General features: G+C 31.4%; 1 protein-coding gene across 1 annotated transcript; it reads right to left on the bottom strand.

The window, feature by feature from the left end:
* Positions 1-6225: 6225 nt before the first annotated feature.
* LOC133284989 (protein indeterminate-domain 12-like) lies at positions 6226-9852 on the bottom strand. The gene is made up of 3 exons (XM_061482137.1): positions 9618-9852; positions 9055-9451; positions 6226-7346 (listed from the first exon to the last, which is right to left on the bottom strand). The coding sequence occupies exons 1-3, from the start codon at positions 9787-9789 to the stop codon at positions 6428-6430; spliced, it is 1488 nt and encodes a 495-aa protein (XP_061338121.1). The 5' UTR covers positions 9790-9852; the 3' UTR covers positions 6226-6427.
* Positions 9853-25096: the final 15244 nt, after the last annotated feature.

The following is a 25096-nucleotide window of genomic DNA, read 5'->3' as shown; positions in this document are numbered from 1 at the left end:
TCTGACCGCACCATTCTCGTTTCCTTAAATAAAATTTTTCAAGCTAAACCAGTTTACAATAGCAAAATGATGTTCAGTGTAAGTGTTGTTTCTCCCTGAATTTCTTTATGTTTAACCTCGAGTGAGGGACGATTATAAGTATGAAAATCTTGATTTGAAACAAGGATCAGAATAGAGATCTGCTTAGGAGAATATTTTCAGTACACATACTTCCTTACCAAATGGTAAGGGAAAAAATAGGAATATGAAAAGAAATAATCATAAAGGTAGGGATATTGTAAATGTGTTATTTATTTATTTGGAAAAGGATGTACTGAGGTACATTCCTAACACGAAAAATATTTTTCTGCTTTAGTAGCCAAGTTGGACAAATCATTGGTAGTAATACCAGTGGAAGAAGAATCTCCCCCATCGCGTGCAAATCTGATGATACCGTGCATACTTATATCTTTTTAGTTATATTTGTTGTCCAAAGTCATTAATATCTGCACTCTGCAGCATTCTTCTTATCTCATTGCATAGATTCGTCAGCTATCACTAATATGTGCACTATGTTGTATTTGAAATCCGGGTTGACTTTAGTAGCATTATCTTGGAACTTTAGATACCTGTAAAATTTTTGGCAGTTTGAAACCGAAGATTGTGCTTTAAATCAAAGCCCTGAAAGTTCTATTTTTATTTACTATAATTGAGTTGTAAGTTTAATTTTGGATGCTTAATGAAGAATGATTTTCGAAGGTCCAATATACTATTATCTAAGAAAATCACCGTCCAAGATATTATCATGTAAAAATAGCATCGTCTTACTTGTGGAGTGGATGGTATTGTGTGAGGATATGCATCGGAAGGTAAAAGGGTAGAATAGCACGGAAAAGAAAGTTTAGGTAATTATTAGCACTGTAAGGAAGAAAAAGATGAAAAAAGGAAGGCATGTTGAGATGAGATTCCCTGGTGGAAGATGACATATGCAAGTATGTTGAATAAGAAAGAAGGGAGAGGGAATAGAAGAGGCTTTTGGTTTGTCTCCTTTTTCTGCAGAGGGATATCAAAAGAGGTAGCAGTCTCTTTAAGAAGGCAAATGGGATGTGTTATATACTACTTTCTAAAAGCTTGGATATACCATAACACCCAACAACCATAAAACCCAACACCATCATCTCCTTTAGTTAATCCCCATGCTCCTTTTCCTTTTCCATCTCTTGCACTGAATATACCGAGCTTTATTTATAAGGAACTTTCTCCATTCCTTTTGTTAACTTATATGCTGAGCATGGAACCGCAACTTTAATGCCAACCTCGATAATTTCTAACAATTAAATATTTTTCTTTGGGTTTTATTACACTCTTTCCCTTTCTACATGGCATAACATTTTTTACCTGCTTCAAGTTATTGATTAACGTGTATCCATTAATTGACGAATTGATAATATTATTTTTCTAAAATAAGTTCTATAACTAATAACTATATCCGATGTTAACCAATAATTCGCTAACGCTTAAAATCATTGTTAAAAGTTGACAACTAATGTATCTGATTATGTATTAACTAATGTTGAATTGCATTTGTGAATTCAGTTGCCAACCGAAGGTTATATGATTTTTGTATTGGTCCAGGGGAGGGGTGGCGCACAAAATTTGATAAAGGATTCACATAAAGAAGGCAGAGAATTTTAATTCAAACTTTCAAAGCTAGCATTTTATCATAACCGTTGACATTTTATTTATTTTTATTTTTAAATCTTTCCCTTTATTTCCTCTTCTCTTCTTTTCTCTTTTCCTTTTAATTGATTACAACGGACCACCATGACACTCTGCACAAATATACATACACCATAAGCTTAGTTTCCCTTTTCACTCACGCTTACAAGCTTGCAGGGTTTGGAGCGTCCTTTGCTCCTCTTTAGCAAAAGCTCCATTTCTTCAAAACTATCATTTTCCTCCCTTAATCCCTCCAAAGAAAAAGTGACGAGGAAAAGAATTTCTTGGAATTTGGTTATTAATATTGCTGTAGGCAAAAATAAATGTGTCCAACCCCAGCATTCCCAAAGTTGCTAATCCTTAGTTGGTTTAGGTGTTTGCAATCTTCGTTAGAAATGGAATGTAAGCAAAATAGATTTTGCTATGTATGAACACATACATATATATGTAGAAACGCTTTCTTTCTTGACTTGTCTGCTCCGAATTGTTAGCTTGGCATGGTTGCAATATCTTAAACCTTTTTCATCCGTACATATATAAATTCTTAGTAAAAATTACGAGGAAGGTTATATTTACAAATATTTTGGTTTATAAACTCTTACAAATTACAATGTCTTACTAATAAGACACTCTTAAGTGAAATTTTATCAGTAAAACATAGTGTAATTTGTAAAAAAAAAATTTGTCAATATAATTCTCATAGAAAATTATATATAAAACTATTTATGAACCTTCATTTAATAGCTGAAGCAAGTGGATAATGATACCAGAACTTTCGTAATCATAGGTTATGAGCTTGATCTCACTGGTTCATTTTTTAGTAGAATTAAATTGTAGAACAAAAATAAAAATGGGTTCATGCAATATTTGAAATTTTTTGTTTGGTAGAAGGTGTGTTAATTTAAGGGTCCCATATAAACAAATATTATGGTATGTAATATGTGGGATATGATGGTAATGGTGACGGTACAAACTCACGGGCTATGATTTGGAATTCACAAAAGAGCAGAGATGAGCTGTTTCGATCTGAATATCATTCACAAATTTTTTGTGGGTAAATTAATTAACATGAAAAAATAATGGCCTACTTGACCCTTATGGAGCCAAGTCTTGCATATAGCACATATCGAGACAAAAGCTAGCAATATGAAGGATTTGGCATTTAGCTGCTAAATCCAAAATGGCGTCACTTCTTAAGCACAAGCTTGACAATCAACATCATTCGCTATCAAGACAGAGACTTTAACGAAATTATTATGCAAATAATGTTCAAAAATCACAATTAGGTTCCACTACCACCATGATTTTTTCCATTTAAATTTAGATTATGGGCATTAATTTGACAAATTATAGAGGAGACTTGATATCTTCCCCCAAGGCTTTTTTTTTTTTAAAATAAAATAAATAGTCATATTTTTTTATAGAATTATTTAATATTTATTAACTATTGGATGTTATAAAAACCAAACTGAGCTTTAGCTTAAATAAGTTAGACCTGTTTAAAATATTTTAGATTTGCTCTGGTCTATTAGTCTTGTGTAGGTCCAAATTATGTGTAGGTCCAAATTATAAGTCTGATTTGACTTATATTTAAAAAACAAAGGTCTTGGCTTACACCTGTTAGCCTGTTTAAGCCTTTTAGACATTCAATAATTAAAAATAATAATTAAAATAATATTATTTTATTATTTAAAATCATTAAATAATAATTTATCTACTTTAATTAAAATAAATTATATGATATAGACTGACCTGTAGGTTTATAGGCCTAACATGTAACAGAAGGCCTATGGCTTACTTTCTAAATAGATTTTTTTAAAGCTTAAATCTGTTCTATTTGACTATATGTAATAGATCGAGCCATAGACCCCTGTTAGACCGGTTGGTCCATTTACATCCTTATCCACCGGTCCAACCCGTAAATTGAACCCCCAACCTGTCCGGTTTAAATATTGGATCGATTATTCATTTGACCTGATATAAAATCGGTGAAACGGTTCTGAACCAAGTTCAACCGGTATTAAACTGGCACCGATTTTTTTTAAAAAAAAAACTAATTTTGTTAAATTTTGGATGAAATGCTTGAAAAATACCACCAATGAGATTTGAATTAAGAGTTCAAGACCAAGTGGATTACAATTTACAACACTTACCACTAAATTAACTCTATTTATTAGCTATAATTATTCTAATTTTATATTTATTATATTTTATTATATATATTTAATTAAATGGTTGAACCAATAATTCATTAATTGAACCGATAATCCATTAACATATTACTCTAACCGAATCGATGACCGGTTCAAATTTGATAACTCTAATTGGATGTTTGACTGGTTCTATTTTCTAACTCAAAAGTATTATTCCTCATCGTCTTCTTTTTTCTTTTGTTTTTTGATAGTGGGTTGGGAGCATGGACATTGATAGTGGGTTGGGAGCATGGACACTTGAGTAATTTCATAACTTGCATGGCTGTGACGGATGATCCCTTGCCGACATGTGATCACCTCAATTCATAACCTACACGCATACTTTATCTTTAAAATTCGAAAAATATCCCATTCACTAATAAATAAAAATATGCCCTTATAATTTTATTTTATTTTATTTTATTTTATTTTTTTGGGTAGAATATGCCTCTACAATAAGAGGTTGTTCTACTCTACACTTTTTCTAATAATGTTTTTATGTACAATTTATTTTAAATTTTTATAAGATCGTGTCATTTTTTTTTATCTATAACTAACAACATAATTTATACAAAAGCATACACATCCGTAATCTATTTTCTCTCATCATCTCTAGTTTATTTTGCATGTAGCTATGACTATATTTTAACTATCGTCGCTTTCATGAAAATAATGACAGAGAATCTCCCGTTTATATATGATCGTAACCTTTCAGCATTAATTGTTAAATTATTAGTTAGATATTAACTACATTCACATTCTAATATAACGTTTCAACTCTTTTTTGTCATAATTTACCATTGTCATATCGGTGTGCGCATGATAAAAAGTAGGGTAACATAAGTTGAGCCTACATATATACGGATTTTTTAATTTCCAAAAAGAAATATAAAAATTAGTGATGGCCTGTCGAAATTTGTAGCTAGGACCTTAAACCTGTTAATATTAAAATTTTCAGTCATTTCTCTTTCAAAGTAGACAATCATGTAAGTTGTAAAAAAAAACATCTTCCTTCTTATTTCGCAGCCTTGTTTTAATAATTTTCATTACTGATCAATCAAAAGACACATTTAGTAATTAGTATTGATACAGAAGAGTCAAAACAAGCCAAAGTAATCTGTAGATTAAAGTATCAGCATCTTATTTTTTTAGTTTCCATCAACATTTTATCACTTTTGTTTTCATCAGATCTAATAATAACTTTTCATGCATCAAATTTTTAGAAGAATCGCCGATAGAAATATACTAATTATGTGATTAAAAAGTAACGAAGTTAGGGACCGTGGCTCCTACATGTTCCCCTTAGCTCCATCTCTCACATGAAATGATGAAAAGTTGTAATCCTAAAAGGTTTTGATATTTATAATAAACAGGAACAAGATGATAAAAGAGCTATATACATATAAAGACTTAGACTTGTTCCGAGGATTTAAAACATAAAAAAATACATAAAATCACATCATACTCCTAAATTTTTCATACTAATCTAATATAAAAATGTGAAAAAGAGATAAACAAGAAGGTTGCACATAGATATTAGATATACTTACAAGAATGTTCAACATGAGACAACGTATATATTCTCAACTGTTTGAATCAAATTCGATCCCTTTATTCTTTAGATTTTTTTTAAAAAAAAGAAAAAGAATACTTGATTCTGCATTACCATTAATTTGGGTGGTGTGACAAATGCATTATTTCCAAATGCATCATGACCTATAAGTTCTTCTTTTCTTTTCAACAAACATTAAATACCTGATTCACTGATAAATGCATTATAACAAACCAAATCAATCTAATATCACTTTTCACTCTCTACTCTATTGAAAGCATAGATAAAAGATAGGTTTTACATGTACCAAAAAAAAAAGAAAAAAAAAAGAAAGGTTTTACTCTTGACACGATCTTCCTTATATACATAAAGCAATTAATTAATAAACACTTTGAACCTTAAAATTCTACCACATAATAAATATTTCAATATTTGGAAGGGAAAAGAAAATACCAAAGAAACCAAATATCGGTAGAAGCACGAGATCGAAAGCTGTCAAGACAAAGATAGGACATATATAGGTAGTGATAAAAAAACAAAAGGAACAATCATTATAATCTTGCATGTGACATTTTCTTTGTTTGCACACTGACAAGAAAGGCCACCACCGTCGCTCTTCTTAACTCCATCTGTGCAATACACATGGAATCATACTCTTCATGCCACAGAGATTTTGTAAACAAATTATTTACTTATATCAATGCATATAGCAAACACACACCTGGATGAATTATATATTATACAAATAGAAATTAAGTTCATAACAACTAATTAATCATCAAATGTCTATATATTTGTGTAACGGAAACTAATAAAAAAAAGGATTGTACTTTAAGAAAACAACAACACAAAATTAAAACACATTTATGGTTCTATCAAGGAAACTGGAATAAATCATTGTGGTTCGAAGGGGCAAAAATACAAGTTCATAAGAGATAAAGGCAAATTGAGTTGCCCATTTTACCCCCAAAGTTTTGGAATCACTTCAACAATTCCCCCATGACTCAGGGGCAGTGGTTGTCCCAAGGAATCCAAAACCTTGTTGGGACTTGAAAACCGAGTTGTTATGGTGCTCGTAAGGTTGGAGTTGTTGCTGTTGTTGTTGGTGGTGGTATTCTACGCTCCCCGTGAATGTTAGCATATCCTTAACGTTAATGCTAACGTCAACCGCGCCGCTATTTCCTCCGCCGTTGGCGGCGTCCCCGGTCAGGCCTAGGAAATCCCTCGTGAGATGGTCGTTTTTGAGGTTACGGGCGGTGGTGATGGTGGTGGCGGCGGCGGCGGGGGTGAGGCCTCTCATGTTCATGTAGTGATTGGGTACCACCGAGTCGAGGTGAGTCACTGTTCCAAACTCGCCCATGCTGAGCTGAGTCACGCGACTCAGTGACTGCTGCTGAGAATGTTGCTGTTGTTGTCCAATGGAAACAGCAGAAGCAGGGCCAGTGATGGTGGCGGCACCAACGGTCGAAGCCTTCTGGAGAAGTGCAGTGGCTGAGAGGTGTGGTAACGTGGCGGCGTTGGAGTAGGGTTGCATGCGGACATGGAGGTCACCGAAAGGTGAGGTTATCATGCTCTTGTTGGAGTGCCGAAGAAATGGAGGAGGAGGAGGAGAAGAGAGGTTGTTGGGTATCTGAAAGTTTTGAGCTTCATATTTGATGTTGTTGTGGAGAGCACTAGCAGAAACAGCAACAAGATTGCTAGGGTTAGGGTTTTCTTGAGATGGGTCCCATGTATTGATGTTGGCCATGATCTGGTTTTGGAAGTTATGTTGTTGTTGGTTTGGGAGAAGAAAGAGAGAATGGATTAATGGGTTTGTGTTTGTGGCTATTTGGTTTGCTGAAATTCTTGCACTTTCTTCAGCCAATGCATCACAGAATGCTCTATGAGTTATGAAGCTATCCTTCCTGTTGTTTTTACACCAATTAAACAAATACAAATTTGTATTATCTATAGTGAACAACAAAAGACAATAATATTATATATTCCTAGTATGTATATATGGCATTAACCAAACTATTTTAGAAAGACATGAATTATATTAATAGTTTTGATATGTGGGAGGAGAATGGTGGTGTGGTGTCCATCTTAAACTTTTATATTAATTAGTACATCAAGAAATTGAGTGAGTTTTATAAGAGTATTTTATTTGAGGATGAAATGAATCATGCATGGAAATGCCAATGTTTTTGGATAACCAAAGGAGACTTATTACGTTCTTGTAGTGTGTGCCCCGTTTGCAAAAAGGTGAGGGAAATCATGCATGGGAGAGGGTGTAGTAGTCCACAGTAATTGAAGTGTAAAAGGTTAGACCAAATGGGACATACGAATTATGTGGCAGGGTCAAATTTAAAGTATGAGAGAGAGAGAGTAGGAGAAAGAAAATATTTTCGGTATTATCAATGTATCGACCATTGGCATATCTATTATCAAATATGAAAAAAAAATGCATTTACATTACTCTTATTTTTAAAATTTTCTTTTTATATCTCTTTTTTTTTTTTTCAATTTTTGTAAGGAAATACCTACTACTCCCCTTTGTACCAAAAATCTACTGGTAAAGAAATAATGAATGATAATTGGGCATAATAATATTATATTGACTCAAAAAATTTGAAGGATTACTGGTAATGCTGTTATGATTGCGGAAGTCTTGGGAAACTCTAGGTCATGCACGACACAAAGATAAGCAATTGAAATGAATCCCATGTATCCACTGATGAAGCTAGAAGAAAGCAACTAAGCATATCAGATTTTTTTGCAGATTTTAACAGATTTCACAATGATGAAAGTTCAGAGACAACGGCGTTTTCAATAAAATATATAAAAAAGTAAGAAATCATCACAAATTTTAGAACTATATACTAATTATACTTTTACTTTTTCAGTAGACAAAAATAGATCTACATCATTTTTCTTAGAGACTGCAGCCACTCCATATACACACATACGTGCATATATATAGAGAGAGAAAGAGTAGAAGTCTAGAAGACAATTGAGCACTCTCTGACACACTTGGGAATTTTTGTGTAGCCTAAAACCCTATGAATTGTGGATTGAAAATTTTCGGACATAATGTAAATATAGTATATGATGCTCTTCATGCTGACATGCATGTGCATGCATCATGAGGTTCAATGAAAACAATAAAATTGCTATTGAGTCACAGATAATACAGTAGATAAAAACAAAATATATGTGTGGATTGTTTTTTATTTATTTTATTTTTTTGTTGCCGCACATTCATTTGGCAGTTTTAGGATTCAGAAACAGGTAAAGTTTCAGTCTCTCTTACAATTGACACTTGGATAATATTAGCTGTGTCCACTTTCATAGAATTAACCTGCGATGGCATTTAAGCACTTAAAGCAGAGATAAATTTCAGGGTGAGATGGAGCTTACCATTCTTATGTAAGAACAAAGATCCACTGAAAAATAAAATAAAATTAAGAGAGGCCCTTTTGATATAATTAAGATGAGACTACCCATGTCTTTGTATGACTCTAATAAGTAAAAACTAATCAATTAATTAACAAGGAGAATAAATGGATTGATTTAGATCAAGTAAGAAAAGAAGATATGGGCATTCAATTAAAATTGCTAAATAATTAATACCTGGAAAAAAGGGTTCCACAATCACATCTATATTCTCTAGTACCACAGGTTTTAGAGTGAGCTTTCCAATCTGACTGAACAGCATAGATCTTTGAGCACTTGTCACATTTCCACTTCTTCTCTCCATGTTTTCTGCAGTAGTGTTTCTTAATTCCTGTAAGATCCCCAAGAGCCCTTGAAGGGTTATGGTGAACACATGAAGGCTCTGGGCAAACGTAGGCTCTCTTTTTGACCTCTTTGTTGTTCCTTTGCTTCAGCTTCCATGGCAGGTTATGGCCTCTCCTATGAAGCTGAAGGTTCTGATCTCTCTGGAAACCCTTGTTGCAGATCTCACACACAAACCTATTGGTAGCTAGAAGGGTCTTGGGGGATAAAGCAATCACTTCAGCATCTGGGTCTGAAACAAACGTTTGACAAAATTAGAAAATTAACCTAGCTAGCTAGGTAGCTATATATATATATATATATCAAGTAATTAATGATCAATTTTAATCAATTGAAGGGATATGTCACATAAATCTGAAGAGCTTATTCTAAATAGTAATTAAATTAAATTAAATTACCTGGATTTCCAGGGAGGCTTCTCTTTTTCTTGATCTTTTGAGGTTGCTGTGGAGAATTAATGGTTGAGACAACATGATTGAGTCCACACAAGTCGTGAATTCTTGTACCACAAGAGACACTGGCTTCTTCGGTCGACAAAGAAGTGGAATTGGACATAACTGCAGGGAACATTGCCTTTGAAGATAAAACTCCAACTTGGAGGAAAAAGAGAGAAGAAAAGCAAGATACGATATTCTAACTTGGTTTGTTTGTTTGTTTTGTTTGTTTCAATCCTAGCTATCTATTTATTTACTTTGGTTCGTCTTATAGCCACTTTTGCACCTTGGTGAGCCAAGAAATGCAAAATCCTAGCTTTGGACACAACTAGTAATTATGCAGAGCCTTGCTCTATTGTGAACAGGCGACAGAGACATTTTAGACAGAGAGAGGCATCATTAATTGGCTTTGTGCATGGTAACTGGTAAAAAAAAATAAAAAATAAAAGAAAAGGTTAAATTTATTAATCTCGTGAAAAGATGATGATGGTGGTGAATTATTTTTCAAGTCGCTATCTTAATTGTTTGTCTGAGCAAACTCTGCACAACTATTTCAGACATATCTCTTTCCAATAATCTCTCTGTATATTTGTGTCCGTGTGTCTATCTATGTATAATTATGAATCACCATGCAATAAAAATAAAAAACATTGAAAAACATAAGGTATTGAATTTCCTCAACATAATACCTGGTATTTTTTTTTTAATTAATATATGTCTATTTGATGAGTGTGCAAAGAGAAACTGAATAACTGGGTATTTGTAGATAATAGCGTAGAGAAGAAAAGGTCATGATGACAGGGGTAGACTAAGGAGGAAGTGGTGTCAAATTAAATTGTAAACCATGTTGAAAAATAAAATTAAACAAAAAAGAAACATGGCTGAAAAAAAAGGCAAGGGAACTTGAAAAAAGGTTGCAAAGAGAGAAAGATAGACCGGGCAAAGACTAGGAAGTATCCTAACTCACTTGACTCGCAAAATTTCCCTTTTACTTTTATGATGCTTTTTAAATTTAAATTAATCCATATTTGAGCTCTTTTTGTTTTTTTCATGTGTAATAACACCCAAATCTCAAAAGGGACTCGGAATGATTTTAAGAGAGAGGCATTGCTGATCAACATGTCTTTTAAGAGAATTTAAAAATAATATATAGAAGAAGGAGAAGCTAGAAAGGCTTGTGAAAAGAAAATTGCCAGAGATAACCCCACACCACAACTAACATGATTGATTCACTGATTGACATTCAACTTATACAGTGGATATATTCTGGTCATTATCGTAAATTGCATAAGATAATAGTACAGTACTCTGTTATTTTTTTAATGATTTTACATGAAATTAATTAATAAATAGCAATTAATATAGCATAAAATTTAAGAGTTTTATAAAAGTTATGTTGTAGGAAAAATGATTGTATCATCTTATAGAGATTCGTTTTCTGTGCCTTAATTTTTCTTTTTCTTTTTTGCTTCAAAAAATGCAGACCCCACAAAATGTTGTGAGTGTAGGAAAAGTGATTGTATCATGTTGCATGATGAATATAAACTCCAAAATTTAAACAGTGTATATAATGTATGACAAAAATCATGGTGTATTATATATATATATATATATATATATATATATATATATATATATATATTTATTTGTATATATATATATATATATATATATATATATATATATATATATATAGATGATGGTTTTTAAATCATATAGGAAAAAATATAATTTTACAACCACTTTAGATAATATTATTTACAGTTATTCTTTTTAACTAAGTCTGACTAGTGAGACATAAAAATTATATTTTCTCTTTGTGCCACATCAGCCAACAATGTCTGAGGAGAAAAAAAAATAGCTTTATTGTTATAACTATGTCTTACTGGTCAGACTTAGTTAAAAATGGGTAGATGTAGATAATATTATTTAAAGTGGTTGTAGAAATACTTTTTTCATATATATATATATATAATATATATAGGGGAGGATTATATTTACAAACTCTTACAAACTACACTATGTACTCCCAGAAATACATAGTATAATTTGCAAAAATTTGTAAACGGATCATTCTATATATATATATATATATATATGGGGAAGGATCCGTTTACAAATTTTTTTTACAAATTACACTATGTTTTTCCGGGAGAAGATAATGTAGTTTGTAAACAAAAAAGTTTGTAAATATAGTCTGCCCCTATATATATATATATGAGGTAGGATCCTTTGACACCTTATCTGAGAGTCGTTAGATAAAAAAAGATCAACGACTCTGATTTGTAAGCATGTGATACCATTGATCTTTTTTAATTTAAGAGCTATCAGATGAGATGTTAAATTTAAAATTTGACATTGGTGTCAAATGATTCTACCCCCTCTCTCTATATATATATATAATTGTCAGGGTCTTGAATCTTTTTGATGATATATACAATAATTCTTTTCATCAAAGTAGCACGTTCTTTCGATAATGTATGTATATACTTTCCTCAAGCTTATTATTTGGTTCGTGGAACTTTAATATCAAATAATTGTTTTTCCATTATATTCTTGAGGAGTTCTGTCACTCTATCTCAGTGTTATTCTCTTACATCCTAGTTTGTAGAGAAAGTGCTCAAACAAACCCCACTATGGTGAATTTGCAAAGGTATTTTCTTTTCCTCTTTTCTTACTCTTTATTCCAAACCCAAATCTAAAGCTACGAAAGGATAGCACAAATTGTCCATTTTAGCCATTTCATCGATTAAAATCAGCAAAGGTTTGTTGTTTACAACTTGCATTGGTTTAAAGGTCAAATTCGTCCTTGTGGCATAAACAGTGGCATTCACTTACTTTAGGGGTCATGCGTGGGCTATACTACCCTAGCAGCAGCCATGCAAACCCATATTCCATAAACCTTAGGCGTGTATAAAATAGGACCCATCACAAATTAGATCTTTGCGGCTACAGACAGTTTCATATATATATATATATATGTGTGTGTATAATTTGGAATCCAATGTGGGTTCTTTTCAAATGAGCATTAGGAATCAGCAAGAATTAGGATTAGATTCATCTTTTTCTTTAATTAGTTAGTTTCTCCTAGCTAGGAGGAAGATGAGGATTATATATATGCTGAAGTGATTTGAATTATCACCTAAAGTTATTAAAGTAGTAGATTCATGCCTTTTGATCTCCAAAATGCTACTTATGATCTGAAAATAAAAAATTAATCTTCAGATGATGACCTAATTGAATGAGGAATTACAACAACTAATTTGATTTTTAACATCAGCTTTTCAGAAATGGTCATGAGTTGGATTGGTTCTCCCCCAAAATTCTTTGCAGGAAATTGATATGCATGAAAAGTTAGTTAATTAAATAAGTTGTAGTCATGATGGCTGGTGGATGGCCTTTCAATTTTGACTAATTAACGACTAAGATACTTGTTTGAGATGTGGGCGCCTAACTTTTATCCTTTTATGTAGAAAATTCAGTATTTTGCATTAATAAGGCATGTCAATAAAACAAAAGAGAAAAATTTACGTTTTTATGTGGAATATATATCAAACACAATCCCTAGAATCCACGTCAACTACACATAAGTTTTAATTAATTTTGCTTGAAAAAGAAAGAAGGAAAAGGTCAGTTGAATTTGAAAAGTAAAACCACACGCATTCCAAGATTAGCGCACACTCGATCATATATGGACATGCATGCCATAGATGTAACATATTCAAGAGTAAGTGAAAATTACTTTATGACTATTGCACGCTTCCAAATAATATGACGTTTTTAGACGATGATGAGAGCATGTATGAATCTTCCCAAATCGATCGGTTAATAGATATATTCTGTTTCTTTTCTAAGTGATTGATGCTCACATATGAGGTTATGATAACAATCTCATAATAGTGTTTCAGTGCTTCTTGGTTTTCTAATTTGATCTAATTCTCTTACAATATATATTGCTGTTACTGTGTAGTTCTGCAATATTCTGCATGCAGAGAGAGAGAGTGAGAGAGAGATATTGATGATGAGTGGAAAAGAATACCTCATCTCCATGCGGGCCAGACATTATTCACGGGTTCTTCTATTACTAGATTCTCGCATCATCGCATATGAAAACTTCTAGCTCCCTTACGTACCCACCAAGGGTTCCATAAAATGATATAATTACATAAATGCAACCATATTTGCAACTAATTCTATTGTTTTCCCGTATGTATAACTGTTATTTCATATATGTACCTATCAGGATTATAAACGTTAATTATTTAGTATATGTGTTTTGATTTTCTTATATTGCACGAGAATTGTTTTTTAGTGGTGGACTCCACACTTTAAAAAAAAATTGTACACTTTAAAAGGGTCATAACACGAGGAAATACTTCTCATACAATATGAGAAGTGTTTTTCCCTTAGTGTGTGTATATATATATATATATGCTTTAATGTTTTTAAATTGAATGTAGATAAGTTATCTACATTCGTTCCCAAAACGACGTCGTTTTGAGTTGAAAAATTAAAAAATCATAATGAAAAAGACTATTATAACCTTGAAATAAATTATAATTACAAAAATACTTTGATTTCCGCCTCAAAACGGCATCGTTTTGGTTTTCAATGTAGATAAGTTATTTACATTGACTGTAAAAAAAGCGAACTCATATATATATATGTGTGTGTGGAAAAATGTTTCTCCTTTTTTCGGCAGAAAAAAACCTCTCTGTTGACATCACATTCACATAAAAATAGGTGGATCCCATTGTAGAGAGAAGAGAGATAAAAGATTAGTGGAACACACTCACTTTTATGTGAGTGTGGCAGAAAAAAATTTTCTATAGCAAAAGCAGAAACATTGAACCCATATACATATAAAAAATGGGAAGAATCTTTTAGCTCCAATATAAGATTAAGACATCTTATTCTTCATTTCAATCGTTGATTTCTATTCATTTAACATTTGCAATTTATTTAGGATTAGTAATTAATTAATTGATATAACTCAATAAATTACAACCATTAGATAGACGGTAATCAACGATTGAGATGAGAAGTAAGACTTCTTAGTTATATATGTGTGTGTGTGAGAGAGAGAGAGATTAATGTTTCTTATATTATAGGAGATAATTTTATCTCTTAGACATACATAAAAGTGTATGGAGTCCGTATGAGGCCTGTGAAGAAAAGAGAGAAAAAAAATATAGGTCTCACATACTTTTATATGTGTGTAGAAGATAAAATTATCTCTTAGAACATGATAAACACTAATCCCTATATATATTTTTTATAACCAGAAAAATGTTGGGACGAGGAGAGACATGAAAATAAAGCTTGTCACGAATCGCAACACAGATTATTTTCCTTATTTTGTTGTAATTTCATAGTATGCAATAAGATTCAAGCTTAGATTAATTAAGCATGTAACAGACAAAAACAATTAATTTAGCGTTTATGGTTTATTTGTTTTCTTTTATATTTTTTTATATGCATATATTGATTTTTTTTTTCGGTGTCAGGTCTAAAGAGATCACAGCATCTCTAACACATTTTAACCAAATATTGTTTAAACTCGCTGTAAAGAACCTTGAGGTCACCACCCCAAAAGCTAGCTCAAGGGGTGGGAGTGCCTAAGGCCTTATAAAGACCATATTAGTTGCCCATCCAATCAATGTGGGACTATATATCTCAAATGAAAGCCTTTATGCCTCATTTCCTCTTATAGGGCTCTGTAGAAGGTTCTTATTTCTGTAGTGTGCCCGCTTAGCGCATTGCCCCTTTTTTCCCCTTTCTAATTCTCAACCTGTGATCTATTTAGTTTGCCACCTCTGTTTTTATCGGAAACCATAATCTCCCTTAAGTTATTTTTGTCTTTATGGGACTATTTCTTTAGATATCCCCACTAAATTAAATATACCCCACCTTCATTGTGAAATAAAAATTAATGGTATTAGTTGAAATCATGATTACATATGCAAGTGCTACATCAAAGTGTATGAACAAAGTGTTAAGTACCTTGAGGTCACTACCCTAAAAGCTAGCTCAAAGGGTGGAAGTGCCTAAGATCTTATAAAGGCCAAATTAGTTGCCCATCCAATCAATGTGGGACTATATATCTCAACACGCTCCCTCACGCAAAAGCTCATTTAGGCTAGAAGCGTGAAAATTGCACAGACCCATTTTTGGTTTACCTTTTTGCGTTTTTTTTTTTTTTTAATTCCAATTTTTAAAGCAGGGGACGGTGAAGCTCTGATACCATGTTAAGTACCTTGAGGTCACCACCCCAAAAGCTAGCTCAAAGGGTGGGAGTACCCAAGGTCTTATAAAAGCCAAATTAGTTGCCCATCCAATCAATGTGAGACTATATATCTCAACACAAAGATCTTCGTTCTTAACTTTGATACTTAATTCGATGCTTTATGTTTTGTTCTATACATGAAAAGGAGTTGAGAGGAGCAACTAGTCTCCACTTCGATTTTTTTATCTTCTATTCTTTAGCTCAGTTAATTAATTAATAATCTACATATGAGGGAATGTGAATGTCAGGTTTTATTTAAATTTTTGGTTTTGTAATTACTGAAATTTGTTGTTGAAACTGAGCTAAGAAGGACCGCGTCCATAAAAAGGACAGTGGCCGGAGATTTGAGAATTGAAAAGGAAAGGCCTACATAAGTAACCCAAAAAATAAATAAAATGAGAGGCCAAAATAATTAAAAGATAAAAGTAAGGTATACATGAAGAGAGTAAGGATAAGAACATGAGAGGATATAAAAAAGACAAGGAGGGACCATGGGGACAACTCTTTCATGCCCCTATTGACTCCTACCAGAACTTAGAGGTTGTTTCTATGGACTTTTGAAAAAAGTCCTTTTTATCACTTCCTTATTTTAAAAGTACTTTTTATAAAAGTTACAGTTATTTAGATTTTTTAAAAAATATTTGTTTTTTGAAAAAAAATATTTGACTTTTGACTTCTGTTTTTCTTAAAAGTTAAAATTTTGAGCTTCCGAAAAAAATAGGTTTTTGGGGTTTTTTATGACTTCTGCTTTTTTTAAAAGCAGACATCCAAACAGACTTTTTTCGAGAAGTGCTTTTTTCTCTTAAAAAAAGTAGCTTTTGAAGAAAAAAAAGATCATCCAAACAGGCTCTTACACACCTTATAGCAGTGTTCTTAAAAATGAACCGCCGGTCCAATCGATTCGTTTGAAAACCGATCTATTAATCGATTCGGTTCAAGTAATAACTTAGATATGTTATCGACCTGGTATCAATCCGATGAATCGCGATTCAACCGATATTAACCGATTTTTGAAAATCCATACAAAATATTTCACACTTTTGTAGTGGTTGGGGTTCAAACTTGTATCATAAGAATTACAAATATAACACTTATCACTAGCTAAGTAGAGGTGGAAATGGGTTAAGCTAGGCTAGGTTAGGTTAGGTTTTGACTTAAATAAGCTAGGCCAGTGTAAAATACTTTAGGTTTGATCTGGTTTGTTAGCATGTATAGGCTCAAATTATAAATATGGCTTATATTTAAAAGACAAAAGTTTTGGCTTAGGCTTGTTTAAGCCTATTAAGTATTCAATAATTAAAAAAATAATAACTAAAATAATATTACTTTATTATTTAAAATTACTAAAATAATAATGTATTTATTTATTTATTTAAAATAAATAATATATATAGGCTGACCTGTAAGCTTATAGGCCCGACATGTAAAAGAAACCCAATAGCCTGCTTTTTAAATAGGTTTTGTTTGAAACTTGAGCCTATTGTATTTGACTATATATAATAGATCGAATTGTAGGCCCTTGTTAAGCCGGCTGACCCATTTACACCCCTACCACTAGGCCACATTTAGTTGTTGGTTAAGATGCACTATTTAATATATTTATTATATAATTATATAATTTAATACAATTATTTCACAAGTTGTGACTAGTAGGTGTCAAACCCTTGTCATGGGTTGAAACAACCTAGTACTTACCACTAGGCTACATTGGTTATTTGTCAAATTGCACCATTTTAAATATTTATTATATAATTGAGTATAAAATATAAATTTATATACATCTATGCGGGTCATGCGATTTAACTAGTAATATACTGATCCGGTATCACAATCGAGTCCATGATTGATTCGGATATAATAACATTGTCTTATAGAACTCACAAGAATAATATATTAAATATGAATTTTATATTCATTATGTAATTAATAATTTCTGATGGACGTTTAGCAGAATTAGACCTCTAATTGATGAAATTACAGAAAAGACATTGAAGAATATTTCTATTTCGAGGCAAACACAACCTGGCAACTTGCCATTGTTATCTTCATTATTTTTTATTTCCCTCTTCTTTCTATGGTTATCTTTTTTCTATTTTTGGGTTACTCTTTTTCTAGTAATCTTTGTTCGTTCAGTGTCACTCATGAGCCTACGTTAGGACATTTACAAGGCCCAAATAGTCAATGGTTATGGATAGACACAAGCCTCCCAACCCATAAAAGGCCTCATTTCTGTAGATGATTGATTATTCGAGTTTTGAAGAGCAATTCCAAGTTTTGGTTTGCGTTTCTCTATCCAAGTCCTCCAACATGCGTGAAAAATTAGAGAATCAAACTTGAAAATAATTAAAAAGGAAATGAAGAGCACAGAATATTCGATAAATTAAACATATCTATACAACCAATATATATATGAAGAATAAAACTCGGATGATCACTACCTTTATTTTGCTCTCTTTTTCAACACTATTCAGTCGGCTCATGGAGGTTGAATTGAATTCAAAGGGGAAAATGTAGTTTAACGAATGAAATAATCCCATGATTTTGACCTGTGTTGTCCTTCGTAGAAATTGTCATGTATAGTCGTTACTAGCTAGTTAGCATGACATCCTTGACTATATACGACTTACTCAAAGAGTTGAACGTTATAAGCATAACATCAATAATATTAGGTAGGTGGCTGGAATTTACCCGTACGTAGATGCTATTATTCAATTGGAATGGTAGTTATGAATAATATGTACAATAAACTTCTAGATAACTTGAAAGTTGTTCTATACTACAAAAAGTATTTGGATACGTATTGATATACATAATAAAACAAGTGTAATCGACGATTAATTATTAATGCTATATAAGTGATATTTGACTCATATTTTATTAAAAACATGTATTGTAAACATTTTTTTTTACAAAAATTCCCTTAAACTCATTATTAATTATTATGTTACTTTAGTTTTACGTAATCAAGTTTTTTTTTTTGGGTGGTTACAAAATGCATGTTTTAATAACTAGTAAATTTAGAAATTTATAAATTTTTTTTATTGAAAGTTATACTATTAAATTTATCTCTAGTTATACAAGCAGTTTTTCGTCAGATTTTTCAACACAAACTTACACATAACTTAATAAGTATTCTTTGAATATATTTTTTAATTTTGTAAATATGGTTCCTATATAAATTACTTGTAACAACCGTGATTCCGTGAATGTAAGTTTTTACTTTTCTTTCCAGGCAATTCGGATTAATAAGACCGGTGCGTTTCATGCCTTAAGTTGATTTTTTTGTGTGTGGGTTCTGCAATTGTGTTAAGTTTAATTTTACATATTAATTTTACGTGTAATATTCTGAAACGTGGATAAAAACTCAAAGTAATAATATTTCATAGGGTTAAGTGTTATTTTTAAAAGACGTAAGTTATTTCTTTTTAATTTTTAACATTATATCTTATTATTAAGATGTAATTATATATGAAATTTTTTTTTTCTCTCTCCACATCAGTTAAAGTGATTGAGGAGAGAAAAAGAAATTTTTTTATACTATAATTGTGTCTTACTGAAAATATATAATGTTAAATACTAAAATCACATGATATCAAAAGCACAAATATTTTTTCTTATTTGATAAACTAAACTAAAATAAAATAAAAAAGCTTCAATTTACTAAATGTAAACAGAAACAGAAGCAGGGAGAAGTGAAGGACAAGATTATGGTAGCGCTGCACAGCACAATCTACAACGTGTGGGAGAAGTGAGAGAATTGAATAGTGTTGCATAGAGTTGCTTTTAATGAAATCTTTTCAAAAGGTTTTGGCTTGGAACATAAGCTACTGGACAGTGAGTACATATAATTCATAGAAGAATGATTGCGAACAGTTTAATTATGTCAATCAATGCTGCGGTAGAAATGACTAGTGCATGCTGTGATGCTATTTGTTCTAAGACTCCAACTGGTAACTGGTTAGAACATTGAACAACATGCACGAGGATTAGTTGCTTTCAATGTTTCAGACAGAGTAAGGAGCAAACATACTCCGTCCAGAATCAGACATCACAGTACCAATGAAAACATTCGTACGTACTTTGATAAATGCCCCTGTCCAACAGTTTTGCATTAATGATACACTGATAACATCAATGAAAAGATTGAAGTTATTCTGGCAGGGGAGTTCAAAAAATTAAGTGCCACTTAAGTGAGAGAAAAAGAGAAAAAATTGAAAAAAGAGAAGAGAAGAAAGAGAAAAAAAAAAATTTAATACAGATGTCAATTTTTGAGTGAAAGGATCGCGGTGATCTTGAAACATATTAAAAAATTCTCAATAAACATGTCCACGTCCTTTTTTTTTTTTTTTTTTTTTGGTATTTGTGTTTTATACTATGCTCAGTTTGAAAAAATTTCCCTCAGTTTGGTGTACGTGGAAAAAAAAAGCTTTAAAGCATCATTCATTAAACACCATTCATAAAACACTATGATGAGATTATAGTAAGTTAGAATTCAATCCTGATCTGGAAGAACTTCGCTGAACATTGAACAAAGATCTCTAGCTCTTAATTGAAAATTAAATAAAATTGTCCCTTCTCTGCAATTGCACTATTAGTACGGTTTTGGAACTCTGTAGAAGTATCAGCACAATAACCTCACCCTTGACTGTGATACTGTAGAAAAAAGTTACCTCTGCAAATTTTACAGGATGAAATTACCACAACAGTTATTAGCAAGTTTGATTGAGATACTTGGTAGAATTACACGATTTGTAATTTCAATCGCACGATTCATACAATTTGGCAAACTAACAATTGTCTCTACCATATACATACTTCACTACAAGATTACAAGTTCAATCCTCACCGTCGTTACTTTCGAGTGGAATTAAAATACGCATAAGGTAAACCAAAAAAATTAGAACTGTACAATATCCACATTTCAAACAAAATATTTTTGTATGAGGGGATGTATTAGAAATTAATATAAATCATTAAAAAAGCCCTAAGATAATACCTTAAGATTTTGGAATGAAGTTATCCTTTAGAAGATACTTTTGAATCTATGCAATACATACATAAATCATTGTCATCTCGTATTTATATGAATCACGAAAAATTAACCAATATAATATAGTTTTAATAAAAAAATTAAAAAATTAAAAAAATTATTTAAATAGTATTTATTAATTTGATATAACTTAACCAGTGTTGACCAAGCAATCCCACAAATTAAATGTGACACTTGTGTTAAAACTTAAAAGTGAGATAAGATAATAATAAAAATATATATGTGTGTGTATGTGTTAGGTTTGGGGACCCATAATCAAACTGTAATTCCTAATTAGTTATTAAATTATATTATTTTAATAATTTTTTAAAAACTATATTGAAAAGGCAATGGAAAAAATCTGCTGGGCTTGTGGTATTTGATTGTTATTTTTTTTATTCTTTAAAACAGGGTGCTTCACTGAGTAATCAACTCACCTATTCATCTTATTTGGTTATTCCATTGTTCAGCTTTTATTTTATTTTTAAACAGATGTTTTGCATATTTGCTCACTCTTTATATGCATCTTATTTAATTATACTATTTCTCCATTATCATTTTTATAAAATATAGGCTTCATGTAACCACTTTAGGTAATTTTTTAGACTAAGAAAAAAATAAGGAAAAAAATATTACAAGAGAACAATGCAGCATTTTCTCTACAATAAATTACGCGCCAAATATAATTATTTTCCTATTTCTATAAACAATGTGAGGTAGAGTATTTAGAATTAACTGCCATTTAGTAAGATATCTTAAAAATTATGACGTGTTTGGTTATGCCTTTTGGGTTATGATGACATTATGGTTTCATTAAAATTTACTGTTTTCTTAGTGATATGTGAAATTTAAGTATTATTTGAGACTGTTGAGTATTCTCTTAATGTTTTAATTTTTTTTTATTGTGGGTTTAAAAAATTGAACAAACAATTCCGGATACAATTCATGATTTGACATAGGGTGTTTTAGAAGTGCCTCTGAATCATTATTTGCTGAGAAAAACATTTTTCCTCAAAATCTTATAATTTCACTTCATTTTGAGAAATTAGTTTTGTCAAATGCGCTATCAATGATGGCTGATATTTCTCGGTTTTTCTTCGTAGTTTTTTTAGCACTAAGAACCGTTGCTCCGTCTGTTTCATACATTAATTTGCGGCAGCTCGTCAGTTAGAAATAGGTGTAGACATTGAATCCCATGCTGCAGGTTTAACCTACAACGTTTTATGAATATATAACCCCAAAGTCTGGCCGATTTTCGATTAAGTTTTTAAAACATTGATTAATTACATATATCACGGAAAACATTATCCTATTTCATATGTAATATAATCCGATGCTGTCTTTCTTTTTTCCCCTTGCCGTGGTGAAATCTATGTTGTAGCAGAGTGTTGGGACATTAAAGTGCGATGGAATCCCACGGGATTAATAATAGATTAATTAAAGACCATATTTCATTGATCCAGTAGCTGTTGACATATAACTTTTAATTAAATCGAAAATAAGGTTAGATTTACTTCTTGCTAGTGTTCTTTCGTCAATCATTAATAAATCATCCACATTTTTAACATAACCTTTATATTGTTGAGAGCGTGGAGATATTTTAGAATAGAGAACTTTTTTCTCTCCCAAACTTTCGTTAATATATTTTATTTTTTTAATAAAATGCATTGCTTAGTCAAAGCAACAAAAGTTATCATAAGTCATAACTATAATAATAAATTGAGTAGATTATTATACTAATCTCTGTTTTAGATAATCCTGCCTTATGGAGACAGTAACGAAATTGTTTCTACCGGCTCATATTGATTTAATTACGTCATCAATTAGCCAATCATGAGCAATTTAAAGTCTCGTGATTTTTTTTTTTTTTTTTTGTAGCTTAATGCTAGCCGACTCAAATTAAATCCTAACGAAACAGATCAAGCAAACACCAAAGATGAGTTACTAGAACACAATCACTTACAAAGCACTGAACAAACCCACAGACTCAGTATCAAAACCAAATTTCGAAGTTAACAAAAGGAGGGGGTGTGTCCCTCTTTTACAAGCATTCTAATCACTATCAGTATCCCTTTCCAAACAAGAGAGTAAAGATGATCAATATAAACATGAGATTTTCTTCTGTCATGGTATAGTAGCTAACTTGTATAAATTTTCTGTTGCAAAGTTGCTTTCTCTACAAAATAGCATGTGGATTAAGGGATCGTTTGCATGAGGCTAAAAAACTATCCACGTCCTAGGATTAGTATTTTTCTACTGGGGAGACATATGTTTTTGAAAACATCATAGTTTTGAAGAGTTGGTTTCTATGATATATAATAACATTTTGTAATTTCATAATGCTGATCACAATTAGTAGTTCTGTCATTAGGACCCAGAATTCAGAACATTGTTTGTATCCGTGCCTATGAAGTTGAAGACCCGTCTCGTGACCCCTTTTACAGTCCTAAACCAGTACTAGTTAAACCTTCCAAAAATTCTTATATGGGAAGAAATTAAGAAAGAAAAAGGGGGAAAAGTTATTCAAATAAAACATCAGCAGGGTATCTGAGATAGGGTTGTGCATGGGTCAGGTCGGGTCAGGTTTTTGTCCGACTCGACCCAACTTGATTTTTATAGGTTAGGTATTTTGACCCGACCCGCTTTAATTTGATCCAAGTCAGGTCCGATTTAGATTGGATTTTGTTGAACTAGTTCAGAACCAGTTTGGATCTGACCTGACTTGGTTTCTGAAGTGGGTCTGACTTGGTTCTGAACTGGGTCAAATCTAACCTGACCCGTTTTTTACTTGGTTTTCTCACAAAATTTTGTCGAAATTTTTAGGTTGCAAAAGACGAAAATTTCGTCACAAGTTTTGACGAAAATGATTTCTTCCATCAAATGTTTTAAACGAAAAAAGAATTTTGTCAAAAAATTTGACGGAATGTTTTTCGTTCAAAATTTCGATGAGAATGTGTTCTGACGAAAATTTTGACGGAAATTATTTCGAGGGAAATGTTTCATTTGAAACTTTCGACGAAATTTAGATTCTCTAAAGAATTTTGACAGAATAATTTTTTCGTCAAAATGTTTTTTTTGTCAAAAAAATTTACGGAATATTTTTATAGAAATGTGTTTCGTTGAAAATTTTGATGGAAATTTTTTATCAAAAAACTTGACGAAAATATTTAGTTGAAAATTTTCGATGGAAATGTGTTTCGCTAAAAATTTCGACGAAAATGTTTTTTTGTCAAAAAATTTAACGAAAATTTTTTCGTCGAAAACTTTTGCCGAAATTTGAAATCTGAAAAGAATTTTGATGAATTTTTTTACCGTCGAAATTTTTTGTCGTCAAAATTTTTTGATGACGAAAATGTTTCCGTCGAAAACTTTCGCCAAAATTTGAAATCTGTAAAGAATTTTGATGAAATTTTTTGTCGTCAAAATTTTTGATGACGAAAATATTTTCGTCGAAAACTTTCGCCGAAATTTGAAATATGTAAAGAATTTTGATGAAATTTTTTGCCGACGATATTTTTTGATGACGAAAATGTTTCCGTCGAAATCTTTCACCAAAATATGAAATCTGTAAAGAATTTTGATCAAATTTTTTGCCGTCAAAATTTTTGATGACGAAAATATTTTCGTCGAAAACTTTCGCCAAAATTTGAAATATGTAAAGAATTTTAATGAAATTTTTTGCCGTCGAAATTTTTTGATGGAAATGTGTTTCGTCGAAATTTTCAATGGAAATTGTTTTGAGGAAAATATTTTATTTGAAACTTTCGACGAAATTTAGATTCTCTAAAGAATTTAGAGAAAATATTTTTTCTGTCAAAATTTCTTATCGAAATATTTTTGTCAAAAACATTTACGAATTTTTTTTACAGAAATGTGTTCCGTTGAAAATTTTGATGGATATATTCTTTATCAAAAAACTTGACGAAAATTTTTGGTCGAAATTTTTTGATAGAAATGTGCTTCGCTAAAAATTTCGACGAAATTTTTTTTTGTCAAAAAGTTTAACGAAAATGTTTCCGTCGAAAACTTTCGCCGAAATTTGAAATCTGTAAAGAATTTTGATGAAATTTTTTTCCGTCAAAGAATATCGATGATAATGTGTTTCGTCGAAAGTTTTGATGAATATAT

Source organism: Gastrolobium bilobum, unplaced genomic scaffold (assembly GCF_033153095.1).
Source record: "Gastrolobium bilobum isolate Gb01-03AN ecotype WA unplaced genomic scaffold, APGP_CSIRO_Gbil_v1 utg6195, whole genome shotgun sequence".
Classification (NCBI taxonomy): Eukaryota; Viridiplantae; Streptophyta; class Magnoliopsida; order Fabales; family Fabaceae; genus Gastrolobium; species Gastrolobium bilobum.
Note: the sequence above shows the minus strand (reverse complement) of the source record. Positions and strands in the feature narration are given on the sequence as shown.

Coding starts and splice junctions, on each gene's coding strand:
- LOC133284989 (XM_061482137.1), bottom strand. CDS start 9,789: ATGTTCCCTGCAGTTATGTCCAATTCCACTTCTTTGTCGACCGAAGAA. Junction 9,452..9,617: donor AAGCCTCCCTGGAAATCCAG/GTAATTTAATTT, acceptor CGTTTGTTTCAG/ACCCAGATGCTGAAGTGATT. Junction 7,347..9,054: donor TGTGGAACCCTTTTTTCCAG/GTATTAATTATT, acceptor TAAAAACAACAG/GAAGGATAGCTTCATAACTC.